Raw genomic sequence first — 22,739 nt, forward strand, 5'->3', positions numbered from 1 at the left:
TTTCAGAATGGGCTGATTTTTTGTGAGGATGATCTCCTCACCATAGAGATCATCCTCACCAAAAATCAGTATATTCCAAAAACTCTTAGCCCATATAGGACAGAACACTTTGTCTATTGAACCCGACCCTAGATGTATAACCTAACTTTTATTGTATAAGATTTTACTTTAAATTAAAATGGAACATAAAAAATGAATATTGTAAGCTGTATGTCCATGTGGTTAAGACCTCCTCACATCATAAAGCACTATGTTTTGCTTTTATGTATTTGCAAGATTATGGATGAAGGACTTACAAAATATGGACGATGGACGTACAAACCATAGTGGTTTATGGACATTTAAATGTGAAGGTTTGAATATTCTCATTATGCATATAACCACTATTCTATCTCATTATCCTTATACCTTAAATATACTCATTTTGATTATGTTTCCTAATATTACCATTAATATATCTCATTATCCTTACCCCTCTGCCTAACCTAAAAACTTGCACAAGACTAAGATGTTTGGGTGTGGGTTCAATTTATAACATAGATATCTTGGTTGGGATACTGGGATGTAAAGTGGGTACCCTACCATTTATGTATCTTTGTCTCCCCCTTGGGGGATTATATAGGAGTAAATCAATATGGGATCCTTGTTGAAAGACTGGTTAGTTGAGTAGGCTCACGGAAATAAAGGTTCATTTCCAAATTGGGAAGCACTCTTACTAATATTCCAATCTATTTCCTATCTCTATGCACAATTTCTAGAAGTATGTAGTTCGACTAGATAAGTTGATTAAGGACTTTCTTGGTTTTACCGAACAAGCATAAGTTACACTTTTTTAAGTGGAAAGCCATTTTGAGACCCAAGGAGCAAGGGGGTTTGGTATTCATAAATTCAAAGCCATGAATGTTGTGATGTTGCACAAATGGTTGTGGAGGTCTGGAATTGAACATGAGTTTGTGGAAAAGGATCATAAATCCAAATTTGGAGTTACGAATTTAGTTAGAAAAGCGGAAAGGTTTGACTGTCATATGGGTGTGGGGTACGGAAAGACATAACTAAGCTTATTCAAGAGTTCCATAAAAGGATATTGTTCATTGTTGGAAAGGAGAGCAAGTTCATTTTTTGGGAGGATAGGTGGCATGATGCATCAACCCTGCAGAAGCAATTCCCCAAAGCAGGTATTGGCAAATGTAAGAAAAACAACCATAGCTATTTTCAGGTATTTCCAATGCAAATAAAAGTACATAATTACACATCCAAAAAGTGTCAGCATACCTGCTTTACTATGCTAGAACGCCGATCAGACAGTTGTGTGCTCAGTGGGGAAACAAGTTGCTTCAAAAGGGCAGTAAAACAAGGATAATCAGTAGCACCTGATAAGAAAAGCACTTATCCATAAACCGATTACTGGTACAAATAACATAAAGAAATGTAACCAACGTTTATTGTGTTCATAATAACAGGATTCGATCCATCAATTCCAATTTATTTCCCTCTTTCTATAGAGATCTAACTAAAAGCTTCAGCAACAGCAGGAGAAGCATAAATTATCCAAAGAAAAAAAAAGAATGAAGAAACAACATGACCACAATTATTTCCTGAAAACAAAGATAATTAGCTTTAATGGTATTTGCGTTATCCATGAATTATGCTATGCCAAAAGCAATAAAGAACAAAGTGCACTTTGCTTCCATCCTTGATATCATAGCAAATAAATTTTGGTTTTGGCATCTATTTCGATCAGCCTGGAAGTAGAAATATTTGATAAGTAATAAATACGATTTTTCATAGAAATGATGAATATATATATATATTATAAGTGAAGAAAACTTCATTGAGGGAAAACAAATGGTCGAGATGACCATCCGAAAAAGGTACAAAGGGGAAAACAAACAAGAAGGACAAAGAAAAACAAGAACCAAAGGCCCAATTACAAAGAGGTACTACACACTCATTCCCATCTCCCTATAAAATCCTCTGTTAAATAAGTCTGTAGGGTTATTTTAGTCTTTTCTCTTCTTTAGTTTTCTTATGTAATACTTACATAGCCTAATTAGGACTAATTAATCTAATTACAATTTCTCTCTTAATTCTGACTTGGTATCAGAGCCTCCTTCTCTACCTCCATCGAACTCCTTCTACAACAAATTCCATCGATCTATTTTTTCATTAAAACAACACCTTAACTTCACGTTGGTTCTCAACTCAGATCACCCCTGTTGGGGTTCTCCATCTCAATATACCCCTAATCGAATCATGCGATAGGGATTAACATCTGTTGAGAGCCTGCGATCAGGCTGTATTCACAGCTATGGTGCTGTTTGAGATCAGCGACACCCACAATGGCTTTGTTTAAGCCCTGCGACACCTAACATAGACTTGTTTAACCCCTACGATCACAGGAGGTGCTGTATTTGGAGCAGGCGACAGGCTGTTTGAGCCCTACGATCACAGCAGGTGCTGTATTTGGAGCAAGCGACACCTTTAGGTGGCTGCTCTGCCCTATGCGACACTAGTGGGTAGCTGTTTGGATGTTTTCAATCACAGCCAACGATGTTTTACCTTGTGCGATAGTAGTGGGTGACTCTGATTAGGTGTTGAATCACAGCAAGTGATTGTTTTTCAGCAGTTGACGTTAATAGGTGACTTATATACTGTGTTATAAGTCTTGAGATCACAGCAGTAGACTTTCTCTTATTTTTTTGATCATCGTAAGAGCTATTTGGGAGTGGCAACAGTGTTTTGAATACCTACAGAGGCCTTTGATTACAGCAAGGTGCTGTTTGGGTTTGTTCTAACAGCAATATTACTTCTTGAGTCTCTATGCTTGCGAGAATGACCGCTTAGGTAACCCACAGCAGTGGTTAATCAGCTTTCACGTCTCTTCCGATAGTGTATTGTCACCTTTAGGTTGTTGCGGTCACTTTATCCTAGGAAGTTGTGCCCTCGTCTTACTTGAACTATCATCCAACCAGAGTACTCAGATTTTTTGATGGCCTCTGAGACATCTTCTTCCTCGATTACTGGTAATAATAATGGATCGAGTGGTCCTTCATCTCACTCAACCGATTTTCCAGGTATTCAGATCACTACCGTAAAATTAGATGGTCCTAATTATCTCCTTTTGGCACGATCAGTTGAAATGTTCATTGGTGGAAAAGGGAAAATCGGTTACCTCACTGGGACAGACACACAACCTGCACAGACTGACAGTTCTTACTCCCATTGGTTTGCTAATGATTCTATGGTCCGTTCTTGGTTGGTTACTTTTATGCAACCACACATTGCGGCTGGTTTTATATTTTCCTCGACAACAAAACAGATATGGGATTCTGCAAAGAGTATTTACTCACAACGTCAGAATAATGTCAGGATCTTCAATTTGGAGCGTGAGATTTCTCATCTTTCCCAAGGAGACTCTTCAGTTACCACTTATATCTCACAGCTACGTGCTCGGTGGGAAGAGCTGACTTTCTATTCCTCATCCTATGCTTGGAAGGACCCTCTTGATGAGACATTATATTCGTCAATTCTGGATAAGAATCGGGTTTTCAGTTTCTTGCGGGTCTCCGGGACGAATTTGAGTATGCGCGAGTTCATTTATTGGGTATGGATCCTTTTCCGTCGCTACAGACTGCTTATTCATATGTCTTAGCGGATGAAAGTCATCGTGCAGCTGTCCTATCTCATTCTTCAGGGGATCATTCTGCTATGCTTACTCGCCTATCTTCTCCACAACCCCCCAGTGGGTCTATGCCTACTCGTCAACGACATAAGTGTGATCATTGTGGAAAGTTAGGTCATGTGAAGGCTCGATGTTATGCACTTCATGGTCATCCTAATCAGCAACGTAAACAGTCTCAACGATCCTCAACTCATATAGTTTCTCAGTCGACTACTGACTCAGCACCTCTTTCAGTTACTACATCCTCATCAGACTCGGTATCTCTATCCCAAGCAGAGCTTGACAAGTTCAGAAAATTCTTCAATCAGATAGAGACTTCATCTCAGCCGGTTTCTACCTTCGCTCACTCAGGTACATTTGCATCTGCAAACAGTGTTTCCACCACTTCCTCACCATGGATCATTGATTCTGGTGCCTCAGATAACATGACCGGTATGTCCTCCCTATTTCAAACCTATAGTGTTTGTTCTGATCATCGCAAGGTTCGCCTGGCTGATGGTTCTTTGTCTTCCATAGCTGGTCAAGGCCTTTTACCTGTTACATCCTCTTTATCCTTAACTAACACACTACATGTTCCTCAACTTACTACTAACCTGGTATCCGTTAGTAGTCTTACCAAAAATTTGAACTGCAGTGTAACCTTTTATTCTTCTCATTGTGTCTTTCAGGATCTGGAGTCGAAAAGGACGATTGGCACTGAACGTGAAGTGAATGGATTGTATCTCCTGGATGTTCCTGGTTCCCCTAGCACCCATTCTGCTCTTCAGCTTAGTATGTTTAGTAGTCAATCTAATAAGGCTCTTGTAATGCGTTGGCATTTACGCTTAGGCCATATTTCTTTTGAATATTTGAAACACATGTTCCCTCATTTATTTAATAATAACAATGTGCTTGATTTTTCTTGTGAAACTTATCAATTAGCTAAACATGTGCGTTCTTCTTATCCTATTAGTATGAATCCTACTACACTTGCTATGTTTGACTTAATTCATTCTGATGTGTGGGGTCCTTCCCCTGTCATATCCACTCTTGGTTTTCGCTATTTTTTCTTGTTCATTGATGATCACAGTCGTACTACTTGGGTTTATCTTATGAAACACAAGAGTGAGGTTTATAGAATCTTCAAGCAATTTCTTGCTATGGTTCAAACCCAATTTGGTCGTACCATCAAGACCTTCCGTTCTGATCATGGTACTGAGTACACCTATAGTGAGGTCCTAAAACTTTGTTTAAAGTCTGGCATTGAGCATCAAATGTCCAATTTTAAGACCCCTTAGCAGAACGGCCGATCAGAAAGAAAAAATCGCCATATTCTAGAGTTAGCCCGTGCCATTTCGATTGGCATGAACGTGCCCCAATCCTATTGGGCTGATGCAATTCTTATTGCTGTTTATCTTATTAATCGGACCCCCTCCAGTGTTCTTCAGTTTGTCACACCCCTCTCTAAGCTCTCTCCAGATCGTCCCGTGTTTCCACTTCCTCCACGTGTTTTTGGATGTATCTGTTTTGTTCAAATTCTTGACCAAAATCGTTCTAAACTTGACCCTAAGGCCGTCAAATGTATCTTTCTGGGTTATTCCTCTACACAGAAAGGATACCGTTGTTACCATCCTCCTTCTCGACGACGTTTCATTTCTCGAGATGTTTCTTTTTTTTAGCATACTCCTTATTATAATGGGTTTGTTGGCATTCAATCTGAGTGATTTCCTCTAGATTCACCTGATGATCATTTTCCTTCTTTATTTCCCCTTCCCCTGCCTGTTTCTCCATCTCCACCCCCCGTCAGTTCGTCCTCTCCTCCATTGCAGGTTTACTCTCGACGTCCACGTGATACTACCATCACTTCTATGTCCGACCAGCTCACCTCCTCGCCTCCAGCTCCGCCTCCGTCTGTTCCCTGTGATGATCGTCCTATTGCCACTCGTAAGAGTAAGCGCACTTGTACTTATCCCATTTCAAATTATATATCTAACTCTGCACTCTCACCCTCTTATCGGAGTTTTCTTGCTTCTGTTTCCGCTGTTTCTCTTCCTACTACTGTTGCAGATGCTATTGCTCATCCTGAGTGGTGTGCAGCTATGATTGATGAGTTGACTGCTCTTGACAAGACTCAAACTTGAAAAATTGTGCATCTTCCACCTGGAAGGAAAGCTGTGGGTTGTCGCTGGGTATTCACGCTTAAGCATAAGCCGGATGGTTCCATTGCTCGTTATAAGGCCCGTCTGGTGGCCAAAGGTTATGCTCAGACTTATGGGATTGATTATCAGGAAATTTTTGCTCCAGTTGCCAAGATGACCGCCATTCGCGTTCTCCTTTCTGTTGCTGCAATCCGAAGATGGCCTCTTTTTCAGTTAAATGTCAAGAATGTTTTTTTTAATGGTGATCTTCAGGAAGAAATCTATATGGTCCAACCTCCTGGGTTTCTTCCTTCAGCTTCTCCTGCACAAGTTTGTCGTCTTCGCCGGTCTCTTTATGGTCTGAAGCAGTCTCCTCGTGCTTGGTCTGAGCGCTTCACTAAGGCCATGCATCAGTTTGGTTTCCATCAGAGTTCTGCTGATCACACCTTGTTCTTGCGTCACTCCCGAGGCAAAACTGTTGCTCTGATTGTGTATGTGGATGATATTGATCTTACTGGAGATGATGTCGATGGCCTTACCGAGGTCAAAACTTACTTAGACCGTCAATTTGAGATTAAGGACCTTGGACATCTTTGCTATTTTCTAGGTATTGAGGTTGCACGGTCCCAGTCTGGTATATTTATTTCTCAGCGTAAGTATGTTCTTGACTTACTCAGTGCCTCTGGTCAGCTTGGATCTCGCCTAGCTGATACTCCTATTGAGCAGAATCACAGGTTGGCTGATTCTGAGGGGGAGTGTGTGTCAGATATTGGCCAATATCAGCGTCTTGTGGGAAAATTGATCTACTTGTCTATGACTCGCCCTGACATTGCCTATGTTGTTAATGTTGTACGTCAGTTTATGCACTCGCCTCGAACATCTCATCTTGCTGCTGTTTATCGTATTCTTAGATACCTTAAGGGATGTCCTGGTCGAGGTATTTTATTCAACAATCATGGTCATCTTCGCATTGAGGCATGGACAGATGCAGATTATGCTGGTTCCGTGACTGATAGACGGTCTACTTCTGGGTATTGTACTAAAATTGGTGGTAACTTGGCGTAGTAAGAAGCAGGATGTGGTTTCTCGGTCGAGTGCTGAGTTAGAATACAGAGCCATGGCACTTGGAGTATGCGAGTTGTTGTGGCTCAAAATTTTACCAGCTGATTTATGTCTTCCTGTGCCGGTTTCCTTCTTACTATATTGCGATAATAAATCAGCTATTAACATAGCTACCAATCCGGTTCAGCATGACAGAACGAAGCACATAGAAGTTGATCGTCATTTCATTAGAGAAAAGATAGTTTCCGGACAGATTTGTACTCCCTTTGTTCCTACCTCTCAACAACTTGCTGATGTCCTTACTAAAGGTGTTAGTAAAACCTCCTTTGAAGATGTCTTGTCCAAGTTGGGCATTGTTGATATCCATGCACCAACTTGAGGGGGAGTGTTAAATAAGTCTGTAGGGTTATTTTAGTCTTTTCTCTTCTTTAGTTTTCTTATGTAATACTTACATAGCCTAATTAGGGCTAATTAATCTAATTACAATTTCTCTCTTAATTCTGACTTCCTCAAAGAAGACCCTTTGTGACCTTGAAAGCTTTTTTCCAAATGAAAATAAAGCCCATAATATAGATAATGATTCCTTGCACTGAGTTCTCTTTCCCCTCGAAGATCCTAAGGTTCCTCTCATTCCAGATCCCCCAACGTCTAGGTATAGCAAAAGGTGCAATGCTCCATAAATGTTTCTTGAAGGCCAAAAAACCTACGCCAATAGGAAGCCAACTATCAACCAGACCGCAGAATGAAGTCATGGGACACCAAGCCACACCGTAAAGATTCAAGAAATAGGACCAAATTTCTCAAACCACCTCACAATGCAACAAAATGTGGCCCACTGATTCCCAATCATACTTGCACAAGCCACAATAATTAGCCAAACAAATACATCTCTTCATTATGTTGTCTAACATCAGGATTTTCTCCAAAGAAGCCACCCAAATGAAGAAATCAATCTCAAAAGGAACCTTGAACCCCCAAACCTCCACCTCCGAATGCCTAATAATTCTCACAAGGTGTTTCTAAAAATTTTGGGGCTGCTCTACCTTTGGTCGAATTGGAGCAAGGATCTTTCGACAAATTTGTGCTTAAATGGGACTCTTTATGTGCTTCTTAGTGTTTTTTTTGTTTTCATTGGCTATTTTGTTGTTTGTTTCGGCTTTGTAGGTTTTCTTTGCTTTTGTTTGTGGGCTACCTCAGCCTCATTTTGTATTTTCTTTCCTTTTCCTTTGCAATAAATTTTTACATTTATCAAAAAACAAATGCAACTCAGCCAACCTATTTTGCAAGCTCTACGGGTAATGCTTCTTGTACCACGAATACTTGTTGAAACCCTAGTCAAAACTTATGTAGATTCTCGAAGATGAAAAAGAATGACGGAGGGTGTGGAAAAGGAGGAAACCGAATAAGAGATTTGTGTGAAATTACTCACTACACCAACTGAAAATTAGAATTCCTCCTTTCACCCAATTTTTACGTGGGTGAAAATAGTAAGTGGGGGTGAGGCAAGCAATAAAGTGGTTATCAATAGCACACCCATTTTATTTTTTATCAATTTTTTTCTTGGTTAGTTTCAAATAAAAATTCTCCCTTACCAAATAATAAATCAATTAAACCAAGAAATTTATTTACTCAAGTATTTTAAGACATTCACATATTACATGATTCTCTAAAAGGCAATGTAACATCAAATCTAAAATGAATGAAAGAAAATTTTCAAGCATTTAATGTGATGATCATAAACAAAAACTCAAAAAGAATTTATAAATATAAAATTTAACAAAAATAATTAACTCACCTTTAGATCAATCCAAAAATATGAAAATTATACATCATTGTTGAACAATATAAAGTTATTGATCTTCACGTTTCACGCTTAACCCTAGCTAGGATTTTAACAAACAATCTCCATAGAAAAATCATAAAAATTATTGAATAAAAAAAAACCTAGAAAAATAAACTAGAAAATAAATAATTGAGGAAGAAGCCTAGAAGAAGAATTCTCAAGAGAACAAATACAAAATTGGGAAAAGAGAAAAATAGAAATAAAAAAAAATAGGTGAAAAATTAGAAGGAGATACGAATTAACATGTGGAAGAGAGAAATAGAAATAAAAAGATATATAAGAGATGTAAAAAATCTTTTAGAAAAAGACAAAATAGAAGAGAATGAAAATTTGTGATATGTATGAGAGGGAGAGAGTTTTTCTCCCTTTTGGAAACTTTTTCTTCTTTAGTCCTCCGTTGTATTTCTCCAATAATTGATCCTCAACCATTTTGGCATTTTTTTTTATATTAAAAACTCATCTCTAACCTTCTTCTTTTTTGCACATTGAACATTCTACACCTATAAAAATAAAAATTAAATTAAAATTTTCTTATAAACCAAATTAATGATAAATAATCACTATTAATTGGGGTAAAAATTATTATGTTGTACCTTTATCATACATCAAACTTCATTTCCCTTGCCCATCGAACCTCATTTCACCTACCCAATCTAAAAACTCACCTTCTAGAATTTAATAAGTACTTTGAGAACACATTTCCAACTACCAAGTCCATAAATGATCACTCCCCTCTATTTTCCTGTCCCAAGCTTCCAATCTCATACTTTGCCATAATTATTTTCTTCCATAGACTATCATGGTTGATACCAAACCTCCACAAGCACTTCCAAAGCAAAGCTAAATACATAATCCTAAGCTTTTGAAATCCTAACCATCCACTCCTTTGAGGTAACATATGATATTCATATTGACAAGATGGAACTCCCGGCCCCCTCTTATTGTTCCAAAGAAAATCCCTATAGGGCATATCCAACTAAAGTTCTATACTCTAAGATATATTGAAGAATGCAAGCCAAAATACTTTTGATAAGAGTCATATTATCGCCTTTGGATAAAAACCTTGCCTTCCTAGAATCAAGCAATCAAGTCCAACTCCAATAATTCAGATTCATGCGAAAACCCAAATCCCAAGATAAGGATCATGGACCTTCTTCCCTCAATTAAGAAGCCATTAACTAAACATTCTTTCTTTGTCAATAATAAGATAGATAATAGAATACCACTTCAAGAGAGAATTTCCACAACTTAAGCCCCCCCCCCCCCCCCCCGAAAAGCAATATATCACATCTTCCATTCTCAAACCTATTACACCTTTTGAAATTGGCCATAAAAGGAAAACTCATATCCAAACAACAAAACCATAAGAAAACCAATCTCCATGACTTCCCAACCACCAAACTTACTTTAATATATTCTATTCACTCAAAGCTTCCTCCAAAGATTGATTATCAACTCCTTCCCATATTTCCAAAGCTACTTCCAAGAAGAATATCTTTTGACGCTTCTTAATCCAAGGAAAAGGCATTATTGCTAAGTGATGTTATCCACAAGAAAAAATAGGCATCCGTCTAGAGATGAGAATCGTCTATTTTATGTGATGAAATCATAAACCCCACAAAACCTAAATTTTTATAATTCCCCATACTTTATCTTGCTACAAACCATTTGATAAAGGCACAAAATAATGACTTTTACCCCAATTAATGACGATTATTTAACATCAATTTGATTAATTGAACCTAATTAATTTAGTTTTTAGTTTTATAGGTGTAGAAAGTTAATTGTGCAAAAAGAATCACTAAAGAAAAGCTTTTAGTAAATAAAAAATGCCAAAAGGGTGAAAGACCAATTATTGGATAAATATAAGAGAGGACTAAAGAAGGAAAAGTTTCCAAACGAGAGAAAGACTCTCTCTTACGTTCCACAAATCTCCATCCCCTTCTATTTTGTCTTTTTCTAAAAGATTCCATACATCTCTCATATATCTTTTTATTTCTATTTCTCTCTTCCACATGTCAATTTCTCAATCATAATTTCTCACCTTCTATTTTTTTTTCTCATTTTCTCTTTTCCAAATTTTCTATTTATTCTCTAGAGAATAAGTCTTCAAGACTTCTTATTCCTTTCCAATCTCCCTTTCTCTCTAATCTCTTTTCATAGTTTATTTTTGTAGATTTTTTATCCAATTTTTATAAATTTTTCTATGAAGATTGTTAACTAAAATCCTAGCTAAGATTAAAGGTGAAGCTTGAAAATTTGTAATTTCATTTTGTTCAACAATGATAGGTAATTTGTATATTTTTGGATTAATCTAAAGCTAAGTTAATTATTTTGATTAAATTTCATATCTATAAATTCTTTTGAAGTTTTTGTTCATGATCATAACATTGAATACTTGAAAATTTTGTTTGATTCATTGTAGATGAATGTTACATTGATTTCTTAGAGAATCTATGTGATATATAAATATGATACACGTGACAACTTTATATTTTCAAAATACTTTAGCAAATAATTTTTTTGGTTTAATAGATGTATCATCTGGTTAAGGCGGTCATTTATTCAAAACTAATTCAGGGAAAAAATTTGCCAAAAATAAAATTATGGATTTTTATGTGAATCCTCAATGCTTTAGCACTTTTTAATTTATGTTCAAGTTCGTTTCTTTTTTCCTTCATACGAAAATGTGAAAAAATCATCTCTTTAGTAGTTTTTTCTTATAACTAAAAATTTATTAATGAGGACAAGATGTCCTCAAGAAAAAAGATACAACCTAAATTCTCCCCCTACTTACAATGTCCCACCTAACCAAGAGCCCACAAAAAACAGCCCACTAAATTCCTTAAATTGCTTACACCAAAAGAATGGTAAACCCAGAATGTTGATGATTATTTCTTGCTTTGAACTTTCTATCTCATCGAACATGCGCCCATTCCTTCCTTTCCACAAACCAAATAGAAAAGGGGGTCAGCTTCCAAAGAATCTTCAACCTGCCAGAAAGGAAAGACAACTTCGAACCCAACAGAAGAGAGAGGACCGAGTGTGGGTGACACCAACTAACCTCAAATATATTTTTAGTAGTTTAGGTCAAATCTGTTTTAACTCACATGTTTTCATTCAATTTTGACACTATCCTTGCGGATCGACCTTAGACTCCCAACTTTTTATTACTTCACTACATACCATGCACTTGGGGTTATTAATCTACATTATTTTAGTTGTAGCACCATTCCTTTTTCTGATAGGAAAAATATCATTTCATTAACGTGGTCAAGATGACCAGCAAAAGGAAATAATACAAACATACCAACTCAAAACGACGCAATACAACAAATTTGATCCCACCTTACCACAAAGTCTTTGAAGAAGACCCCCCCTAAATTCACTAAACACCTAACACCAAAAAATAACAATCCCAAAACCAACAATACAATGTTCTCAGTCGTGTCGCTCCTACCTTCAAATACATGGTTGTTGCGCTCCTTCCAAATCCTCCAACAAATTGCAAAAGGGGTGACACTCCACAGGATTCTCTGACTCCCCCAAATGAGTTGTCCCACGCCGCCCAAGTCTTGAAGTCACTTTGAACCGACCATGGCAAACACCCCTCCACCCAAAACAAACAGACAAAGTGCTGCCAAATCCTAGTCACCATGGGGCAATGGATTAAACATGATTGGTAGTATCCTCACTTTGCAAGCACAAGGGGCACACGCTAGGCCCCACCACTCCCATCTCATGCATTGATGCACCATTAGGATTCTACCCAAGGAAAAATGCAATCTTTGACGACACTTGTGGGTCCCATATTGAGGATGTTGGAAACCTTGGCAAACTTTGGTCCACCCCACCGTAGAAAACTTCACAAAAAAGGCCTCCTCTTTCCCACCTATCCAAACTCTCATATCTTCCACTCCGCTCTTCAACGCAACTCCCTCCAACAAATCAAGCAAAGGTCACCGCACCTAACTCTCAATCATTAAAATTTCTTTTGAAACCAAAGTCCCATGCCAATCCATCCCCTCCTTCTTAAGGAATGACACCACCGACAACCCTTTTTTTTTAGACAACCCAAATCGCTCTGGAAATTGTGATGCTAGAAGAGTCCATACACCACGTATGCTAGAGGGGGTTGGACATCCACATAAATATTAACACTAATATCTATTTTCCAACCCCCTTAATCATAATCCAACACCCTAAAACTTCTGTTAGAACCTATCAAAACCCTAAATTCTTGTTCCATCCTTTTCAAATTAAAGCCAGGTTGTCCTGCTTCACTTCGTTGCTAACCGTTATCCATCAAAGATTCCTATAACTTGCTTACAATGATCCTACTCCAAAGGCATTTAGTTTCTTCTCCAAACCTCTACAGCCTTTGGAGGTCTTAGGGGCAAGCCATTTTACCTTTGTAGGGATACACAGGTTTCTATTCAACCAAGTATATACTTTTAATCCTCCTTGAAAGCCACAAGAAATTCCTAACAGAATCTAAGCTGATTAGTGTACATGCCTACATGGTCCCCATTAATTAGTGTCAGAAAAATGTTTAAGAGCCTTGTTTTGTTTTTTGGTTTAACTAGATAACCTACTCAACTCAGGATTTATATGTCATCTAGAGGCAACGTTGGGATCAGTGAAAACGGAGACAATCCGAAATATTCTTGAAACATTGAATGTTTGAGGGGTCAAAACATTTGAAATGGAACCAAACTGTGAAATTAAACTAGCTTTTAAAGAGACCAGTACTAAATAATCCAAATGATTGTATGGCCAACACCACAAAGTGCACAAGGTGCCACCATAGTAAGGTGGTGTGTGTGTTGGGGGAATTGGTTATTTTAAAATATTTTTCTTTAAGATTGGATCTCACCATTAATGGGAAGGATAGCCCTTCTATATCTTTCTCCTCTCTTTGTGGATCATCTCGACCACTTATGTTGTACTATATTTTCCCTTGTTCTTAATAAAAAAATTATACTCATCAGAAAAAGAAAAAAATAAGTCCCAAGTTACAACAAACCTCCTAACACAAGGCCTTCGACCCTTTGCATGGCAGCTATTCGAACAGACCAATCTTTCTCTGGTACAAGAGTGGACGCAATCTTCTCAACTTCCCTGATTAACTCTTTTTCAGAGTACATTTTTACAGGATCTACAGGTTTTTCTGTTCCATCGCTTTCTCCTACTAAAAGACCAAAAATAAAATAAAAAAGATAATGTGAGCTTCAACATACAAAATATTGAGAATTACCAAATTCTAGAAAGAGGTAAATTATTGTTTTTAGCATAAATAATTAAGAATAATGTAAAAGAAAGGCAGTGGACTATAATTCAAAAAACCATCTTAAAATGACTTGCTACTAGAAGTGCAAACAACAATTCACATAAAATGATTGTCCATGTATTAATAATGTAATTTGGGGTTTGAGAAGGTAGAGGAAGACGTACGAGCGAAAATTCAACCCTAGCCATCAACCTCTTTTTCAGGGACAACACGAAATTAAAAAAAAAAGACTGAACTACCCTTACTACTAAGAAACCTTTTTTTATATCGCAGTCACAGGGTTTCCCCGCACCCTTTTGGTATGGGACTAGTCCCTACGGTTGCATGCCCCGACCCCATGGAAGTTTCCCAATGTTAAGAGGCCACCCAGTTTCAAACACACGACCAGAGGGATCAAACCCCTATCGCTAGTTTTACCGCTGAGCCAACCCCCTACAAGAACTAATATCTTATTATAACACCACCTAGCAAAAATAATACAAATAACAAACAGGTTGACATGGAAATAAAAGTCCAAAGCAACAATGTATTATCAAAAAAGCAATGGTAAAAAGCTCTCAACATTTTAAACCATCTATTCTACAAAAGACCAAGAAACTAGTTGTAGCCCAAAAATAAATTTCCTTCAAGAATACAACCAATTTTTCACTTGATCACAGACTTAAGCAATGGAGACATGAATAATCTAAACAATATCTATTAAAGAAGAATAGAAAAGAGCTATTTGAAATAAATTTTTGCAGGTATAAGCTTTATATAGTTTTCTTTTTTTATTTGACAAGTCTTTATATAGCCAAAGATGTTCATGAACATTTGTAACAGAGCTATTTTGTGGAGTAAAATATCCCTATTAGAGGTGTAATGCCTCTCTTCACTGGTATGATCACATTGCATACTATGCCCTAAGTGATAAGATCCTTTCAATTCATCACTAACGTATCTCCTCTTTTCTTCTTCCAAAATTGTTACGAAAAATCAGCCAATTCAACACACAACCAGACCAGTAGTCAAGTTCTCTAACCATCCAAAAACCACAACTCTTTCTCCCTTCTAATTCTCTATAATCCTTTAACTTGAACCCAAAAATATATTTTTCTTCTTTTGATGGTAAGCAGGGAAAGGCGGATCATTTTGAACCTATGCCTGTGGTAATACTCATAAATAAACATTCAAACTAATATCCAACTACAATAATAAACCACAAAAAAGCTACAGTACAAACAATCAACCAGCACCACTTCTGTAGTGGTTTTCCTCAGCTGCAAGCACTAAAGCTCTGTTATAACCTTATATCCCAAAACCACATCCCCAACCCTGCAACCAGCCAATCCCATGCCCTTAACCCTAATTTCTATATTTAAGAACCTGAGAGGATAAACCCAAGTACAAGGCATCAAAAAACCCTACACCAAGCCACTTAAAAAATTATGACAAGAGCAGAACCAATAAGCATCAAAATGAACTAAGCAGAATAAAACAGCATTGTAGCAGGAACTTCATCACATGCAGTACAAATGCTGTAACAGAAATCCTGTTCATTGGAATGCCAACCCAAGAAATAAGAAGGGGAAAGAGGGGGGGTATCAGAATCCTCATGGGATGAGAAATCAAAGCATCCTAACCTCCAGAGAGAGAAACTTCACGTGTGGAATTCTTAGACTTTGGACTTCCCTTTTTCTGATTAAGGTTTGTGGACTTCATTTCCCCAGAAGCAAAAGAACCAGCAAGTCCTTCTGAAGAATGAATCTTCGGTTCAATTCTCTCCAACCGTGCATTAATATCCCTAACCTGCATTTCAAACTCACAATTTAAGGGAAATAATAATAACAAAAACAAGGATTCTTGTGCTTTTTTCATAATGATAATTGTTTGATTAACATATAGCAGTGCCAAACATCTAAGTCTACTCTACAAATTTATCAAGACCTGCTGAGTGCAAGCTTATCATTTGAAGATCAAAAACCAAAAGAAAAGGAAAAGAAAAAATAGGTTGAACAGTGATGATCACCATAGACATCGGAAGATGATGACGCTGCAATTCTTCCCGGAATTGAGGCCCAACCTGTGTATACATCTCCTGAAGGGAGAAAGAGCCAAAATTAATACGACGTGCCACTACCTTAAAGGAACGAATTCACATCAAACCATGCAACCTCTGAAAGCACTAACGCATGCCACTGACTTAAATGAACAAATTCACACCAATTAATGCAGATCTCCTGATTATTTTTATATTCATTGTTTGGTAAGTATGAACTTACTAAAAGACTAAAAAAACAGGTACAAGAGGAGGCCCCAGAGGGAAACAAAGATAAACAAAACTATATGAAAATAAAAATCTCAAGGAATAACCCTTTACACACTTGAACAAAAGAAAAGGCTTCTATTCTTATGAATTTGAAAGAACTGAGATAACATTTTTGGGTTGAGCATGAGCGTATATGGTGGAAAGTAGTCAAAGGTAAGTACGGGGGGAGACCCCATGGGTTGGGAGACTCGGTCAGTTAACTTGCCTTACGGTTGTTGCGTTGTGGTGTTTGAAAGGAATTTGTAAATTATCCTATGAGTTCCGATAGAATTATCGTTTCAAGGTGGGGTACAGTGACACTCTTTTGAGGAGGTTTTTCCTAGTTTATTTTCGATGTGCTCTGAGAAAGGGCAATCTGTGCTCAATTTCTGAGTTTTGAATAACGAGGACTTTTCTTGGGATTTTGGTTTCAAGAAAACTTTAATGATTGGGATATCCAGGAAGTAGCCTCTCTCATCAATCTATTATCTTTCCAGTCTTAGCTCTCACCCAGAGGAGTAGAGCAGGTCTTCGGCCACCAGTCAAGATGGTAAATTCTCAGTTAGATCACAAGCTCTACATTACTTTTACAAAGGATGCGAGAATCAAGAACTATTGATTTCCTGGATCTAAGAATGACAATGATAAGGATTTTGTTCAGGTAGACAGTCTAGATGAACAAAGTCGCCTTAGATAAAACCCAAGCTCCCCAAGCAATAAAAGCTAGGCATTCTGACCTTTGGAAACAGAGTAGGTGTAATTAATTAGAATTATGATTGTCTTCGTAACATTTTCACTAGAATTGGCATATCCATTCATGAGGATGTTTGTTATGTTATCAGGAACATAATAAATTATGATTTAGTCATTTATAGCATTGAGTTCTAGTTTCCATTGTAATTTTCTTAATAATTCCATAAATTTATGTTCAATCTGATAAATTTCTGTGTATGTGCTACACCGAGACCTTTGAACCTGAACCATTATTCACACTATATATAGAATATTTGCTAGAAACTACAGAATATAACACCATAAAAATGTGAAATTCTGAAACACAAAAGTGGGGACAATATAGAAGCAATAAGTAATCACAAAATAATATAATAGAAAAATCCAAATCAAGTTCCATGATGCCCTTGATTCCATTGGGAAATGTAATAAAACTTGGCCTGTACAGTTCTTCAAAAACCATTACACTAATAGGCAGTTCTGGCCATTCTGCTAATCCAGTTCTTCAAAAACTCTCTTTGTTACTAACCTCAATACACAATACAGCGGCTTCCCTGACAACATGATTTGAGTCATTCAACATCTGCAAAATCTGATAATACAAACAATGACTATATAAGGGAATGTTGCCAACCCCAATGTTTGAGATAAAGCATAGAGATGATGAGATGTATTATTAGTTTCTTACCACAAAAAATAGGAGCTAGTGTATTGGGACCTTCACATGATTTTTCTACATCATGTACAGAAAGAAACAATTCTTGACATGCAGGGGGAATTTAGTTGTTTTTATCAGTAAGGGTCATTTCGTGATTTTGATTATAGGGTAAAAAATTTCAGTGAAGCTCACATATTCACTTGTGGTACGAATTGTGTCATACCAACAATTAATTTGAAAGAATAAAAAATATTAATCTTGGACTCAACAAACAAATAACTGATGTACCGGAGGAAGTATAGCCCGCTGAAGAGGAAGCTCAGTAGATGCAAAGAGACCGATAGCTGATGTTACAGTCCGAGCAAACTCTTCCCGAACTCTCCAGCTTTTGTGTGTCCAGGCATGAGACCCAGCTCTTTCAACAATAATTGTTGGTGAAGAAACCTGAAATTGTACAAAATATTAATAGTCGTGTCCCCTGTTTTTTTCAACTTTTTAATTTAAATATGAAGGCAACACAACTGTGATCACAGCTTTGAAGAACATCTAACACAAGATGTTAAGATGGTTAAAGTTTAAAGGTCAATGGGTTAATCAAGAGATATATTGCAACCTAGGCATCTCTACATGTAGCATGCAGCCTACAAACACATCACCACAGACCAAACAGATGCAACGTTTGTTTTCATATTTATTTAAAAGTGCACACAATAGGATTAATGTACAACCCATAGTGGGGCATAGACATGAAATGCATGAGAGAACCATTAACATGGCATATCCAAAGGGTTTCATAATAGACAGACAGTCTGGTTCAGCATGTTAACCCTACACGGAGGGTGGGAAGACAAAACACTTCAGTGAAGTCGAAGAAAGGAATTGTAAAGGTTATTCAGTTGAAGATACAATTATTTCTGTTATGGGCTTTTTATTCTTTCTTGGTGTAAGATTTTTAGGGAGTCCAACATATAGCTTGGTGTGTTATAAGAAAAAGTTGGTGTGTAAATAGCAGCTCTCTTAATTTTAGACTTTTAAGGTAGATGGGAGTGGCTTATTTTGTAAATCTCCTCTGAGTAAGGTCTTCTGCTTGTTTGTTCTCTTTGGCTTGTATTTGCTGTCACTTAATTGGGCTTTTTCTTCATGTACTTTATTTATCAGAAGAAAAAAAAATCCCTCCAGTGAAGCGGTTATTCCCAATTTAATGGATAAAAATAAAATGAAAGAGTTATTCCATAGGCAACAATATCCATTTCACAATTAAAAAAAGACAAAATGAGATGCAAATTGATCATTCTAACAATATTGTACAAACCAAAGGAGAAAAAATTTACAAATTGCCTCGTGTTTGATTGCTTTTTCTAATACAATTTATACCCATAAAAAAAATATAAATCTACTTCATATTCAGAGGAAATGAAGTTCAAACCTTTAAATCCTGTCTCTAATTCTACAAAAACCTCATGATCAATATCTCGGTATGAACATCAAATCAAAAAATCAAAATTTCACACAAACAAACAGTTCACTATGTACATCTTGTTTTGAAAATTCAAAATTTCACACAAACAAATGGTTCACTCATATCAACCTAAATCCAAATTCAACTCCTACAGACTTCACTGATCAAATCCAATCCAGAGATCAAAGCGTAGAACCAATTGTTAAAATCAAAAGATCACATAAACAAATAATTCACTCGTATCAACCTAAATCCAAATCCAACTGTTACAAACTTCACTGATCAAATCTAAAAAAAGATCAAAACTAAGTGTTCAAACTAAAATCAAATTTACCTCCATGAGAGTAAGCAGTAATCGACGAGCGGCATCACGAACAGGTTGCTTCCCATCTCCCAACCTCTCAACAACAGCCGGAACAAGTGAATTAAAATGCAACTTGAAATGTTCACCAGAGAGCACTGCAGCAGAGGCTAGGGCTTGAAGTGCCCCTTGAGAAACCCTAAAATTGTTGTCTTTAAGGAGATCTAAGGAGGAATCAACAAGCGAAGTGACCTCAGTCGATGACATGGTCTTTCTAGATGCTTCTAGAAGCTGATGGAGGCGCTCCACTCCCACCATTCTCTCCTTAGTGTCCTTTGAACGCGCCATCTCTAGCGCCTCCTCCATTGTTAGGGTTTCTAGATCTGGTTCAAGATGGAGAAATCTGCTCTAGATTTAGCGGATGTGCATCGCTAAATCTAGAGGAGAGATAAAGAGAGGAAAGTTGATGAAGAAATGTAGAGAGAGAGAGAATAAGTTATGGAACCACTGGTGGATTTGACAGAGACGCTGATATAGGTATTTAGTTTAAGTAGTTATAAGAGATTACCCTCTATTTGTGGGTAATTTACGAAGATGTGCCACTGAGTGTGTCTAGTGTTTTCGTCTGCGTTTTTGCCTTACAAGTGTTTTATGGTCAGTCGCCAGATGGGCAAACACGTACAAAATGTCTAAATTACCCTGCCACGAATTTTAAGCAACGGACGGCTGTGATGTATGATTTTATGAAACGCTAATCCCTAGAAAAATTGTATTTCTCTCTCTTCTCAACCCCATCCCTACAAATTGGATAATTTAGATATACCACCTCTACGTTTTCGAGAATATTTGAGATACCCTATATTTTCAAACTAACAACACACTCCTTAGATTTTTTTGTCTTAGACTAAAATAAATAACTCAAATACTTTCATCTTTCAACATATAATTAAAAAACAAAATATATATATCTATATATGAAAAATGTTCGGCACCCTACTATTTGCCTTACGTGTTTTGTCCTACATGGATTAGAAATTTTGGAATGGATTGATTTGAGAGAATTACTATTGTCACACCATCTTTTACTAGCATCACACCAATTGTCTGTAATTCTTTGGTGATTTACATAAGGATTGGTGTGGTGTTAGTAAAAGTCGTTGCAACAATAACAACTCTACAAAAAGTGTGGCAATTTTTTGGTGATTTACATAGTGATTGATGTGGCATTAGTAAACATTGGCATGAAAATAGCAACTCCCAAAAAATTCTCAAAATTTCCAACCTGTTAAATTCAAATTGAGCTAGACCTAAAATGTCCAACCTGGCCTGGCTCGATTTAAACAGATGAATGATTTCATAACAAAGATAATTGAAAATATTATAAATAATAAGTCTACTTCCACTCTAACCATTTTTAATTATGATAGATATTGGACCCCTATTTTGATAGAGAACAATTGATCATTGATAAATACTTAAATTTAATTTGCTTTAGAGTTCAAAAATCAATCGAATCCAGACCCATTGGGGCGCCTATATCATAGCCCCAAAGCCTGACCCAAACCTGCTCATTGACTATCCTATATAGAATCATAAGATTGAAGTGATTTGTTTTGAATATGAAAAATCAAAACTTGAATATAAACAGTTTTGAGGGAGAAATAATGAAGTTTTTTTTCTTTTACTCCAAATTAAAGACTAGGGAGTTAGGTAATTTTATGTGATCTATCATACAAAACTAAGTTTGAGGGGTTTGTCATCAATTTAAAAGTATAGAAGTATGTCAAATTCAAAATTTAAATTTAATATAATTAGGATCATTTTAGTTATAAAAAAAAAAATATTACAACCTACAATCCTAAAAATCACGTTGTAGGTTTTTTAAATAAAAAAATAAAAAACACCTTTTTTTATTATGTTATATTTAAAAATCTTTTAATTAATATTTTAATTATAAATAAGTTTTTTTATACATGTGCCTTTGCAAGCGTAAACTATAAAGTCAAAGATGGACTATAAATAAAGGATAATTTACCAGTGATGCCATTGATGCAAAATCGGGGCATTTTATTGCAACGACAATGTTTTTATTGTTGTGATTGAAGCTTCTAATAAAAGCCACTTTTGGAACATGGTCTTAGTAAAAGTTGGTGTGTAAAAAGTTCGCCCCACTTTTGATTATCTCGAGTCTTACCCTAATGGGCTCGGGTTGGGTTGATTTTTAGGATTTGGTAACAAATTAAATTCTTATATCAATTGATTTCTACCCCAATGTTTTGGTGAATTATTTACATAATCGTGTTTTCAAACTGATGATACACCCCTTACCCATACTTTTTATTATAGATTGATATAAAATGATCTAAATGCCTTTGTTTTCAACACTTCAGTCAAAAACTCTTAATTTTTCCTTTTAAAACAAATCATCTTCAAGCTTTTCAACATCAATGATAAATTATTTGTAACCTCATTTTTAATTAATAGTTTTGAATCTCTCCTTACACCTTTTAGAAGATCATTGATATTTTTTTAATCCGAAATTTCATTATCAAGATGTCTCCAAATATCACATCTTGTTCATAAGGTAGAAAAATTCTTAAGTTTGAAGGATGATGGTAAAATCTTTTACTCAAGAGGAGTGACGATGACAGTTTTTGGGGAAGAAAAATTATTTAAAAATAAATAATAAAAATAAATCTAATAGTCAAAGATTGGGGTAGGTCATTTCCCATTTGTAAGTTTACTCGAGCGAGTCAAAATGGATCCGAAGGGTCACTAAGAAACTTTGTAGATGCAAATTGATCACCTTATGGCTAGTTCTCAATCCAAGGAGATTAGTCTAGGATTTTTTAGCCCCTTAACACAATAAATCCTTCATATCCAAGCATTGTCATGACTAGGTCAAGTTCGACTTTGAAGCGGTTAGATTGCTTCAAAATTTTGAAGGAACCCTCCTAGTTATAAGACATGTGACATTTTAAATTTATTCCACACCCCTACGTTTTCGTCAAAATTTGTAATAACTCCTTGGAAATGCGACGTATAATCCAATGGAGAGGGTTCCTCAAAATTTTGAAGGGGTTTGCCCACTTCAAAGTTTTTCCTGACTAGGTTACTTCACACTCTACCAAGTCCCACATGGGGACTCGAAATATGTATTGAAGGAAGACCATTTCTTTGTGATAGACTAGACTTCAAGAAGACTAATACTTAAAAGGATTTCCAAGGATCCCAACGACCTACACTCTTTAAAACTAAACAACACAAGACAAGATAACTCCCGTATGTTGTGGTTTGTGAAGCTTACT

General features: G+C 36.5%; 1 protein-coding gene across 1 annotated transcript in view; it reads right to left on the reverse strand.

Annotated features, from left to right (window-relative positions):
• Positions 1 to 19,949, reverse strand: part of LOC147402051 (CLIP-associated protein-like) — a 31,428-nt gene extending 11,479 nt beyond the window's left edge. Inside the window, exons 1-7 of the mRNA XM_086443555.1 lie at positions 19,465 to 19,949; positions 17,960 to 18,115; positions 17,543 to 17,605; positions 16,003 to 16,071; positions 15,617 to 15,782; positions 13,731 to 13,895; positions 1,273 to 1,370 (exon numbers count right to left, since the gene is read on the reverse strand). Of these exons, the coding sequence (XP_086299681.1) occupies positions 1,273 to 1,370; positions 13,731 to 13,895; positions 15,617 to 15,782; positions 16,003 to 16,071; positions 17,543 to 17,605; positions 17,960 to 18,115; positions 19,465 to 19,797 (1,050 nt within the window). The 5' untranslated portion in view covers positions 19,798 to 19,949. The remainder of the gene's footprint in view (positions 1 to 1,272; positions 1,371 to 13,730; positions 13,896 to 15,616; positions 15,783 to 16,002; positions 16,072 to 17,542; positions 17,606 to 17,959; positions 18,116 to 19,464) is intronic.
• Positions 19,950 to 22,739: the final 2,790 nt, after the last annotated feature.

The sequence above is a fragment of the Akebia trifoliata genome, chromosome 5 (genome assembly GCF_017979445.1).
Source record: "Akebia trifoliata isolate Shusen 1 chromosome 5, ASM1797944v1, whole genome shotgun sequence".
NCBI classification, from domain to species: domain Eukaryota; kingdom Viridiplantae; phylum Streptophyta; class Magnoliopsida; order Ranunculales; family Lardizabalaceae; genus Akebia; species Akebia trifoliata.